This window comes from Megalobrama amblycephala, linkage group LG13 (genome assembly GCF_018812025.1).
Source record: "Megalobrama amblycephala isolate DHTTF-2021 linkage group LG13, ASM1881202v1, whole genome shotgun sequence".
Lineage (NCBI taxonomy): Eukaryota > Metazoa > Chordata > Actinopteri > Cypriniformes > Xenocyprididae > Megalobrama > Megalobrama amblycephala.
Window position 1 is genome coordinate 38,462,888 of NC_063056.1, and position 12,648 is coordinate 38,475,535.

The 12,648-nt window shown below is 35.5% G+C and overlaps 1 protein-coding gene across 2 annotated transcripts; it reads right to left on the reverse strand.

Moving 5' to 3' along the window:
• Nucleotides 1–862: 862 nt before the first annotated feature.
• klf10 (Kruppel-like factor 10) lies at nucleotides 863–7,143 on the reverse strand. Of its 2 annotated transcripts, none has more exons than XM_048154054.1 (4): nucleotides 6,812–7,143; nucleotides 6,208–6,399; nucleotides 1,370–1,892; nucleotides 863–1,190 (listed from the first exon to the last, which is right to left on the reverse strand). In XM_048154054.1, exons 1-4 carry the CDS (start codon nucleotides 6,908–6,910, stop codon nucleotides 910–912), a joined length of 1,095 nt encoding a protein of 364 aa, XP_048010011.1. In that variant the 5' UTR covers nucleotides 6,911–7,143; the 3' UTR covers nucleotides 863–909. The 2 variants fall into 2 exon arrangements, with proteins under 2 accessions (XP_048010011.1, XP_048010012.1); XM_048154055.1 differs by having other exon boundaries at nucleotides 6,208–6,383; nucleotides 6,812–7,140.
• Nucleotides 7,144–12,648: the final 5,505 nt, after the last annotated feature.

Sequence of the window (12,648 nt, forward strand, 5' to 3'; positions counted from 1 at the left end):
TTATTAACTAAGCCTGGAAACCACTAAGATTAATAAATTCTCTAGAAGTATGTTAACTAATGTAGTTAAATGTAACCTTAATGTAAAATGTTACTAAACAAAACATTCTTGTAATATAGTAAAATATAGGTGAGTTGTGTCTCTTGCTGCTATATGTGACCCTGGACCACAAAACCAGTCATAAGGGTTTTTTTATTTTATATATATAAATGAATAAATATGAATAAATAAGCTTTCCATTGATGTATGGTTTGTTAGAACAGGACAATATTTGGCCGAGATGCAACTATTTGAAAATCTGGAATCTGAGGGTGCAAAAAAATCAAAATATTGAGAAAATCGCCTGTTAAGTTGTCCAAATGAAGTCCTTAACAATGCATATCTATTTACAAAAATATATTTTTATATATATATTTATGGTAGGAAATTTACAAAATATCTTCATGGAACATGATCTTTACCTAATAACCTAATGATTTTTGGCATTAAAAATCAAAAATCGATAAGTTTGACCCATACAATGTATTGTTGGTTATTGCTACAAATGGTTTTGTGGTCCAGGGTCACATATTTCTAGTAATCCAAACTTTAACATTTTTGAAAACGGGCATGTGATTAAACTTTGCAAAAGTCATGTGACACTGAAGACTGGAGTAATGATGCTGAAAATTCAGCTTTGACATCACAGGAATAAATTGCATTTTAAAATATATTCAAATAAAAAAAGTTCTTTTAAATGGTAATATTTCACAATATTACTGTTTTTTGAAAAAAAATAAATGCTGCCTTGGTGACCAAAAGAGACATTAAAAAAATTCATAATTATTCCAACTTTTGATAGTGTATGATATAAACAATTAAAAAAATAGTGCAGATGGATACATAAGGGCATATCCTTGTTTCAGTCTGTCAGCTCTCAGTCTTGGGAGCCAAAGGCTGCAGGTTGCGACTGAAATTGCGACTGATGTTGTTCAGATTGCAAACCTCCTCCTGCCACACTGGTGTTCTCTTGGCTGTTAGATGGCGGCGTGCGTGTTTTGCCAAGTGGTCGCTACGCACAAATCGACTGTGGCAAACAGGGCAAGCAAAACGCTTCTCTCCCGTGTGTGTGCGGCGATGACGTGACAGTTCATCAGATCTGGCAAAGCGCTTTGAGCAGCCGTCCCAGCAGCACCTGAATGGCTTCTCACCTGGTTGGAGAAGAAGAAATATATGGTAAACCCAACTTTGAGTTTGTTACTTTGTCCAGTGTAAAATTTGCTTCCTGCAGAACCAGTTGAGAAGCACTGATCTAAATCATGCAATTTATATATATATTTAATTAGACAATACTGTAAAGCAAGTGCTGGAGAAACATCATTCTCTCTACCTGTGTGTGTCCTCAGGTGTGCTTTCAGGTGGGAGCTTTTGAAGTATGTTTTCCCACAGTGCGGATGAGTGCAGACATGGTCACGAGTCCGTGATGGAGCGGCTTCAGACGCAGGCTTGTTTGTGGATGAGTTGTGGACGGGAGCAGGAGCGATGGCCGTAAACTTCAAACCACATGAAGATGTTTGTTTAGGGGGCAGAATTACCATAACTGAACCTTTGGCCATCACGCCGGCCACAAAAACCACAGATGCTTGACAAACGTTTGTTGAACCAGCAAAGGATTGAGTGAGTGGAACCATCTGGAACACTGATGGCATGCTTCCAGAAGAAGAATCGGACCCCATTGCAGCAGGGGCTGATGGGGGATCAGATCTGAGAGGCTGAAGGTTTTTTGCAGAGTCACTGGCGCTCAGTGCATCTGACGTGTGGCGGATCACACTGATGGCTTGAGATCTGGTGACCCCTGACCCCTGGTGTTGGTCACAGTCGGGACTGTACGGTGGAGTCATGCACGACACTGCCTGAAGTAAAACAAACAACCCATTCATGAATGTTTCTTGATATTACTTTACTATTAAAATTGATTCGGCCAGATTACATTGCACTGTAAAAAATAAAGGTTCTCTAATGGCATTGAAGGTTTCATGAAAAGCCTTTAACATTAATGGAACCTTTCTATTGCACAAAAACGTCTTTAGATTATTCAAATGTTCTTCACACTAAGAACTTCAATGAAAGGTTCTTTATGGAATCCAAAAATGGTTCTTTTCTGTGAAAACACCCTTTTGGAACCTTTATGTTTTAAGAATGTATATTGACAGTTTGCTTTTTCATTCAGCATGTAGTTTAAACTTATGAATGAATCTCACAAAAACACTTTCAGGTCATATAGTACCGTTCTTTTTATATTCTTATATATTTTATGATATTTGAGCCATTAAGCTCAACTTATTGTAATCTTTTAGATATTTTACTAGTTTAATCTGTTATTTAAACTGATTATATATAGAAAGCGATCACCCTTTGCAGTCGCTGGAGCTGTCAATCAAACAGCACAAGTTTATCATTGACTCGGTTCTGGACTCGCGCCAAAACTCCTGTTTTATTCAATGAATCTCTTTAGTTATATCACGTTTGCACTGTTAGTTTCTGCACACTTTCATGAGCTCAACAACATGTCTGTGATCAGCTACAATGATCATCATTGCAACCTTTCATGCTACACTCTAAATATAATAAACACTTTATAAGATTATACTTTATACTTTTAAAAATAAAGGTTCTCTGTTGGCATTGAAGGTTTCATGAAGAACCTTTAACATAAATGGAATCTTTCTATTGCACAAAAGCGTCTTTAGATTATTCAAATGTTCTTCACACTAAGAACTGTTCAATGAAAGGTTCTTTATGGAATCCAAAAATGGTTCTTTTCTGTGAAAACACCCTTTTGGAACCTTTATTTTCACGAATGTATATTGACAGTTTGCTTTTTCATTCAGCATGTAGTTTAAACTTATGAATGAATCTCACAAAAACACTTTCAGGTCATATTGTACCGTTCTTTTTATATTCTTATATATTTTATGTTATTTGAGCCATTAAGCTCAACTTATTGTAATCTTTTATATATTTTCCTTTTTTGATCTGTTATTTAAATGGTGATTAAATTATATATAGAAAGCGATCAAAGAACGCTCCCTTTACAATCGCTGGAGCGGTCAATCAAAGCGCGAGTTTATCATTGACTCAGTTCTGGACTCGCGCCAAAACTCCCGTTTTATTCAACGAATCTCTTTAGTTATATCACGTTTGCACTGTTAGTTATGATGAAAGCATTCATTAGAGTGCAGAAATTGAGTTTCTGCACACTTTCATGAGCTCAACAACATATCTGTGATCGGCTACAATGATCATCACTGCAACCTTTCATGCCACGATCTACAAACCCGATTCCAAAAAAGTTGGGACACTGTACAAATTGTGAATAAAAACAGAATGCAATGATGTGGAAGTTTCAAATTTCAATATTTTATTCAGAATACAACATAGATGACATATCAAATGTTTAAACTGAGAAAATGTATCATTTTAAGGGAAAAATAAGTTGATTTTAAATTTCACGGCATCAACACATCTCAAAAAAGTTGGGACAAGGCCATGTTTACCACTTTGTGGCATCCCCTCTTCTTTTTATAACAGTCTGCAAACGTCTGGGGATTGAGGAGACAAGTTGCTCAAGTTTAGGAATAGGAATGTTGTCCCATTCTTGTCTAATACAGGCTTCTAGCTGCTCAACTGTCTTAGGTCTTCTTTGTCGCATCTTCCTCTTTATGATGCGCCAAATGTTTTCTATGGGTGAAAGATCTGGACTGCAGGCTGGCCATTTCAGTACCCGGATCCTTCTTCCACGCAGCCATGATGTTGTAATTGATGCAGTATGTGGTCTGGCATTGTCATGTTGGAAAATGCAAGGTCTTCCCTGAAAGAGACGACGTCTAGATGGGAGCATATGTTGTTCTAGAACTTGGATATACCTTTCAGCATTGATGGTGCCTTTCCAGATGTGTAAGCTGCCCATGCCACACGCACTCATGCAACCCCATACCATCAGAGATGCAGGCTTCTGAACTGAGCGCTGATAACAACTTGGGTTGTCCTTGTCCTCTTTAGTCCAGATGACATGGCATCCCAGTTTTCCAAAAAGAACTTCAAATTTTGATTCGTCTGACCACAGAACAGTTTTCCACTTTGTCACAGTCCATTTTAAATGAGCCTTGGCCCAGAGAAAACGCCTGCGCTTCTGGATCATGTTTAGATATGGCTTCTTTTTTGACCTATAGAGTTTTAGCCGGCAACGGCGAATGGCACGGTGGATTGTGTTCACCGACAATGTTTTCTGGAAGTATTCCTGAGCCCATGTTGTGTTTTCCATTACAGTAGCATTCCTGTATGTGATGCAGTGCCGTCTAAGGGCCCGAAGATCACGGGTATCCAGTGTGGTTTTCCGGCCTTGACCCTTACGCACAGAGATTGTTCCAGATTCTCTGAATCTTTGGATGATATTATGCACTGTAGATGATGATAACTTCAAACTCTTTGCAATTTTTCTCTGAGAAGCTCCTTTCTGATATTTCTCCACTATTTTTCGCCACAGCTTTGGGGGAATTGGTGATCCTCTGCCCATCTTGACTTCTGAGAGACACTGCCACTCTGAGAGGCTCTTTTTATACCCAATCATGTTGCCAATTGACCTAATAAGTTGCAAAATGGTCCTCCAGATGTTCCTTATATGTACATTTAACTTTTCCGGCCTCTTATTGCTTCCTGTCCCAACTTCTTTGGAATGTGTAGCTCTCATGAAATCCAAAATGAGCCAATATTTGGCATGACATTTCAAAATGTCTCACTTTCAACATTTGATATGTTATCTATATTCTATTGTGAATAAAATATAAGTTTATGAGATTTGTAAATTATTGCATTCCTTATTTATTCACAATTTGTACAGTGTCCCAACTTTTTTGGAATCGGGTTTGTAAATATAATAAACACTTTATATGATTATACTTTATACTTTTAAGAATAAAGGTTCTCTATTGGCATTGAAGGTTTCATGAAGAACCTTTAACATAAATGGAATCTTTCTATTGCACAAAAACGTCTTTAGATTATTCAAATGTTCTTCACACTAAGAACTGTTCACTGAAAGATTCTTTATGGAATCCAAAAATGGTTCTTTTCTGTGAAAACACCCTTTTGGAACCTTTATTTTTTAAGAATGTATATTGACAGTTTGCTTTTTCATTCAGCATGTAGTTTAAATTTATGAGTGAATCTCACAAAAACACTTTCAGGTCATATTGTACCGTTCTTTTTATATTATATATTTTTTATGATATTTGAGCCATTAAGCTCAATTTATTGTAATCTTTTAGATATTTTACTTGTTTAATCTGTTATTTAAACTGTGATTATATATAGAAAGCGATCACCCTTTGCAATCAATGGAGCTGTCAATCAAACAGCACAAGTTTATCATTGACTCGGTTCTGGACTCGCGCCAAAACTCCCGTTTTATTCAACGAATCTCTTTAGTTATATCACATTTGCACTGTTAGTTTCTGCACACTTTCATGAGCTCAACAACATGTCTGTGATCGGCTACAATGATCATCATTGCAACCTTTCATGCCACGGTCTAAATATAATAAACACTTATATGATTACTTTATACTTTCAGATGTTTTACTTTTGAATTTGGTAATTTCAGTCAGAATCTCATTAGATTACTGAAATACAGTCCTTTTTTTCTATGGTTTTTACTTTATTATTGTAATACAAGGACTTTTTCATTTAAATCTGCAGACATTAAATGCAGTACAACAATATATTTGTAAAAATATGTTACAGTTTAAACAATAATGATATTCAGCTTCTAAATATCTTGTGTCTGAGTCACACTGTTAGATGTGACACAAGTATAAAGAACTGGGATTATAATTTATTTGCGTGACTTCACAAAGTAGAACTACTAAATGTAATACTTTATTACATTATTGTAAAATATTCTTAGATTCTTTCTATAATAATAATATTTATAGTTTTATTTTTATCTTAAGATCAAGGAGGTTTAAAAATTAAATTCACTACAAAAATATACACAAAGACATTAGTTTAAATAACATTACAGTAATGCGTTTGAGATTTGCATAATATTTTTGTATAGTACTGAGAATTTGTGAGGGGTAAATATGCATTATTTTCATCAAAATACTGATTTTTGTGTGATATTGGGCTGAAATTTGACCTGGATCATGTCAGATTCACGTGTCTCACCTCTGTCTTGCTCACAAAGGACGACTGGTGGAAATCAGCAGTGACTGAAAACACTGAATCCTCACAGGCATCAGAGCAAGGTGTCAAAGGGCGAAATTCCCTCTTCTGGACATTTCCGGCCCCCCAGTCAATGTTCATGGATATCAGGGCCTCCACAGCTTCTGAATATCTTGTGTCTGTACATGTCACACGCTGTTAGATGTTAAAGTATAAAGGAATAATGATACAGAAGAAAAGATAATAAATATATGATATGGAAGAAATTATAATTTCAGCATGAAATTGCCAATTTGCATAAGTAAAACTAGCAAATTTAATACTTTAGGCCTATTATTTTAAAATATTCTTTATATAATAAGAATAATGTTTTATTTTTAATACTTGTTTAAAAATTAAAGTAGTTTTACAAAAAAAAAAAAAAAAAAATTTAATCATTTTTAATGTTTGATAATGCTTTGACCAGTAGTCTTTTATTCTAAATGATCATTTAATACACATAAATCAATAAACAATTTAAATAAATACAATAGAAACTGTTTAAACAGATTAATATTGATTAATTGCAGAAAGAATTAAAATTCTTAAATATAGATAGTTTACTTACAATTTCAGATAGAGATGTCATACTGATGCTGTATTCTATCTCTCGTTTATTATTGTGACTGAACTCGTAAGTCAAAGATAAATACTGTCTTAGATTCATTCACATATTTCAGAAAACCGAGTTGGGTCGTGGTGGGCGTGGTTTAATCTCCAGCCAATCGTCGACAAAGGTGTGCAGAGCCTTAGCCAATGAGGAGAGAGTGTCGGTGCGTGATCAGTGAGTGATCCGCGCAGTGTGTGCGGATGATACACAGTCGGTCAGCAGCTCAGCTGTCCGTCCATGAGACTGATGTGCGGATATTCAAGACGATCCCAGCTGAACCTGATTCATATTTCATATTTCTCTAATGTTTTATTCACAGCAAGCCTTTAAAAAGCTTGATTTTCTGTGTAATATCGTGCATTAATTCGTTTATCATTAAACTAATGCTGTTGACCACTAGTGTTTTTGCATTAACTTCTTTGTTGTGTCATTGATTTCTTCCATTTAAAGGTGGTTTTGAATCCAACAAAGATGATATAATGGCATTTTTTCAACAAAACGCACAATAAAACTGTATATAACAAATAAGCATTTTTAGGTTTTTCTTAAAGAAATTAATTTCCTTTTTTATTTTGAATGTGAAGAATACTAAAGATACGCACTTGCGTTCTTTAACCAGTAAATGAATTTCAGTATTCATTTTATAATTCAATATGCAGTTTTGCAGTGGATGATTGTTAAACCTTTTGCATTTAGTGTCTCCATTCTTGAATATTTGGTTAGCCTAAATTTAGTAAGCTGTTAAATAACAGTTACCCAACAGCCCAAAGTGTAACTTAACCGACAATCTATCAGGGATGCTGGTTTATTCTCTCTGCTGAAGCATAAGCACAATCTATATTCCTGATAATATTTTCTAATACTGTTAAGCGACACCGGCTTCCCTCTCCAGAATTAACGGGTCATCCGAGGCCTGAATTCCTGGATTGAACCTTGCTCTAGATTTGTATGAGTGCATGTGTAAATCAGAGGCCAAATGCACGTTTGCTCATGTACTTTACTCAACGACATACAGACAGAGTTATTTTGGTGACTTCTCAGTTGGTGATCGTATTACTACACTTGTGACCACACAAACAAGCTAAGCAAAGTGTGCAGATATTAATAAGCATTAAAGTCACCATTAAAGAGAACCTATAATGCCTGTTTCACAAGATGTAATATAAGTCTCTGGGGTTCCCAGAATGTGTCTGTGAAGTTTCAGCTCAAAATACCCCACAGATCATTTATTATAGCTTGTCAAATTTGTCCCTATTTGTGAGCAAAAACACGCCGTTTTTGTGTGTGTCCCTTTAAATGCAAATGAGCTGCTGCTCCCGGCCCCCTTTCCAGAAGAGGGCGGAGCTTTAACAGCTCAACAACAACAAAGCTGGAGAATCTCACGCAGCCAAAATGAGGATTGTCAGTAACGGTGTTCAAGCCTTACATTGTTCAAACCGGAGTCGACACTGATGGAGAGACTCAGGAAGAAGTTACAACTTTTAGACGTTTCTGAATGGTTAGTGGATAAATTTATGTAGTTGCTGTGGAGTTGATTCAACTCATCCACTAGCATGTGCCGTCATGTTCATCTTTTGTGTTGAATTGACCCTCGTTTGTGAAGCAGTCCGGTGTAAAATGACGGCATGTCAACAACACTCTACTACAACAACTCTTCCTCTTCTCTAAAGCAGCCCAACATGGCCTCACTTTCTTTGTTGTGTGTTCTCGGGGGCGGGGTTTATGTAAATTTTAGGGTTAGTGATGTCACCAACCTGGGAAGAAGCTTGCCTCGTAATCTTTAATCAAAATAACTTACCCTGCCTCTTGCAGCAACATCTCCTCTCTGATGACATGTTTATTGGCATGAGGGCGGGGCAACCTGTCACTCACATGAGATCCACCAATAGCAAACCACAACCATCCAATCAATTTCCCATGGACAAAATCAAGCCCCGCCCTACATGTGTTCTTATTCCACAAAAGGGAAGAAAAGAGGATTGCAACTTCCATTTCATGCTTACTTTAAAACAAATAGTGACTATTAATGAAATAAATAAAAACATGGACATTAAATATTAATTTGATTTAAAACCATTTTATTATGCATGAATAAAGATGCGTGGATTGAAATGAGAAACAAGCAGAGAGATGATATGAAACTAGCACAGCTAAAATCAGTTTCCTTGGACAATGATCAATCATTCAAAAATATTAGACCGCAGATGGAGCGACTGACCAATCAGGATTAGAGAAGCACATTTCAAGTACTGAAGCTGCTCACTATTTTTAGCTCTTTTAGTTTGCAGATTCTCATCTGAGCACAAAGTGCAGTAAACTCAAGCACCCACATGATTCCCAGTATAGTACGTGACGTGTTTACACAAAGTCACTCTTTAACTCGCTAAACAAAGTTTTGGATAAAAATAACATCATGTCTACATTGATTGTCCTTGAGTGTTGATGTGATTGAAGATAAACTCACACATATATTTAATGTCATTATCCAAAAAAAAAAAATCAGCTATCTTCATTTTACCAATAATTAACTATGGGTTAATGAACAAAATAAATAATTAAACAGAATAAAATAATAGAATAAACAAAGAAAGACCTATACATGTGAGACCTGAACATTTAATGCTGTCGATCTGTTGAGCTTCTGATGTTCTTCACAGATGTCATTTGTTCTTCTCAACTGATTCACCATGTATAAATATACTCCAGATAATAAATGTTGAAATATTTTTTGACAAAATGTATTTATCAGTCAGTGCTTGTATAATGAATGATGAACTTTAGAATTTATAGTATGCACAGAAAACAGACCTTTTTAAAAGACACTTTGTGTATATATATATATATATATATATATATATATATATATATTTTTTTTTTTTTAGATTTTATTTACATAACCAATTTTTATACACAATGGTAATTCAAAGTGCATCACATTAGTGTAATAAATGCATGTGTTATACTGTATTTAAGAATGGTGCCAAAGATTAATTTTTATTGGTCATAATTTCATTCAAAAGAAAGGAGAGATAAAATACGGACCATGTGAAGGGTGGGGGTAAGATGAGACAGCCTTTTCTCCAGTTGTCCTGTAATGGAGGTGAAATAAAACTAAGTACTAATATACTAATCATGACTTCAGGAGAAAGTGATTTAAAAGGAAAAAGCTGACATCTGCTGGACGTTACATGATTTACCCTGGCAAGCATTACATACAAAATATATTTTGGTGTTTTAAAGGGATAGTTCACCCCAAAATGAAAATTTTGTCATCATTTACTCCCCCTCAAGTTGTTCCAAATCTGTATAAATTTCTTTGTTCTGCTGAACTCAAAGGAAGATATACTATAGAATGTCAGTAACCAAGCAGATCTCGCTCCCCATTGACTACCATAGTAGGAAATAAAAAATACTCTGGAAGTCAATGGGGGGTGAGATCTGCTTGGTTACAAACATTCTTTCAAATATCTTCCTTTGTGTACAGCAGAACAAAGAAATTTATACAGGTTTGGAACAAGTAAATGATGACAAAATTTTCATTTTGGGGTGAACTATCCTTTTAAGATTAAATAAAATAATAATTCAAAGATTTTTATTTACTAGCTATGCATTGACCTGCTCAATCTCACTTTGCAGAATATTTGTGTACATACAGTGGGCCAAAAGTCTAAGACACTAATGAAAATATACTTCGCTTTTTTCCATTAAAAATATACGGCATTGCTCTTTACGGCTTATACCATTGTGTCATATTAATAGTAGAATAGCAGAAAGGACGTAACATCTACATTAAGAAGGTGACCTTTAATGTATCACAATTTTCATTACCAGCTAAAATCTCTTTAGAGCCCATCTTATTATTTTGAGCATTATGGGATTTATCAGTATGCCAAGGTACACTACCATTTTTTGTAATGCAAATAAACAGAATGTCAGTTTTATTTGGCTTTTGAGTTAAATTTTGACACAGTAAATTCAATGTAAATATGATTTCTTTACTTTGCACACCTCTGAATTCATGCAAAGCACGGTTACAGGTGGGTGTGTGTGTGTTTGTAAGTGAGGTGGGCATGACAGCTTTAATCCTATACACCACAAAGCATGACTTAAACACACACACACACACACACACACACACACACACACACACACACACACACACACACACACACACACACACACACACACACACACACACACACACACACACAGAGATTTATAAGCCTTTTTAACTATTGAGGACCAATAAAATGTCCTCAGGTCCTTGCACTGGCTTCCAGTTGCATTTAGAATTGATTTTAAAGTACTGTTACTTGTTTATAAATCACTAAATGGCCTAGGACCCCAATACATTGCAGATATGCTCATAGAATATAAACCAAACAGATCACTCAGATCATCAGGATCAAGTCACTTAGAAATACCAAAGGTTCACTCAAAGCAAGGAGAGTCTGCTTTTAGCTGTTATGCCAGCCGCAGCTGGGACCAGCTTCCTGAAGAGATCAGATGTGCTCCAACAGTAGCCACATTCAAATCCAGACTCAAAACATATCTTTTTATGCATTTGCTGATTGAGCACTGTGCTATGTCCGAACTGTTTGCATTTTATTTTATACGTACTATCTTTTTATTTTTTCAACTCTTTTTCTTTTTCTTTTTTTAATTTCATTTTTAATGCATTTTATATCTTTTATGTATCATCTTTTTATTTTCTGACTTTTAATGCATTTTATATCTTGCTGTCTGGTTGAAAGAGCTGGGAGAATTAGGAAGTAAGCATTTGTTATCCCTGGATGGAGCTCTGACAGAGTTAGTCCAGGAAGATTTGTCTGTAAGGGTACTGTTTAAAGGCACAGCTACCTGACAAATATAAACAGTTATCCCTCTGCGTGAGGAAGATCCATTTAGATCCGCTCTGATGGACTACAAAAAAACTCCCTGAAACTTCTTAACTCTTCCATCCAGATAGCGAAATTCTGTTTTTACTGTTACTTCCATTTCTTATGTGTTCCATTATTATTATGTATTGTTATATGTTATTAAGATATAATACCTTCAATGCACTTAGATGTCGATATCGCTTCTTTATATCAGAAACAAATTGCTGCAGAAAAAGTTAGGTGTCATGAAAAATGTAATTTGTAATTGCATTATTAATCACAAATGTAGTGGAGTAAAAAGTACATTTACCTGCTCAAAAATGTAGTCAAGTAGAGAGTAAAAGTTGCCAATATCTTTGATACTCAATACAACTGCAAAGTAGCCAAAAAGATACTTAAGTACAGTAACTAATTACATTTACTCAAGTACTTTACACCTTTGGTTGTAATAATATTTCACTATGTAAGTGAGGACATTTGGCCCACATGTATAACCAAACCTACACACACACACACACACACACACACACACACACACACACACACACACACACACACACACACACACACATTTAAAGTCATAATTTCTACGTTTTATGCAATAATTATGACTTTTACGTCATAATTTCGACATTTCATCGCGTAAATATGACTTAGTATGCCATAATTTCGACTTTTGGTGTCCAAATTATGATTTACAAAATCAGGATTTTGTTTCTTATGTGAGTGAAACGCTTCCATAGTAGATAACGCTGCAATAAACATGAATTTACTACAATGACTCAGATCACTAGACGCCAACACAATGACAACACATGGGAAATGAATCCATGACACTCCCCTCTTCCCTGCCTTTATCCCTCCCAGCCAATCCGCTTCCCCAACACATGCTTTCTCTCAACCAATCAGCGTCGC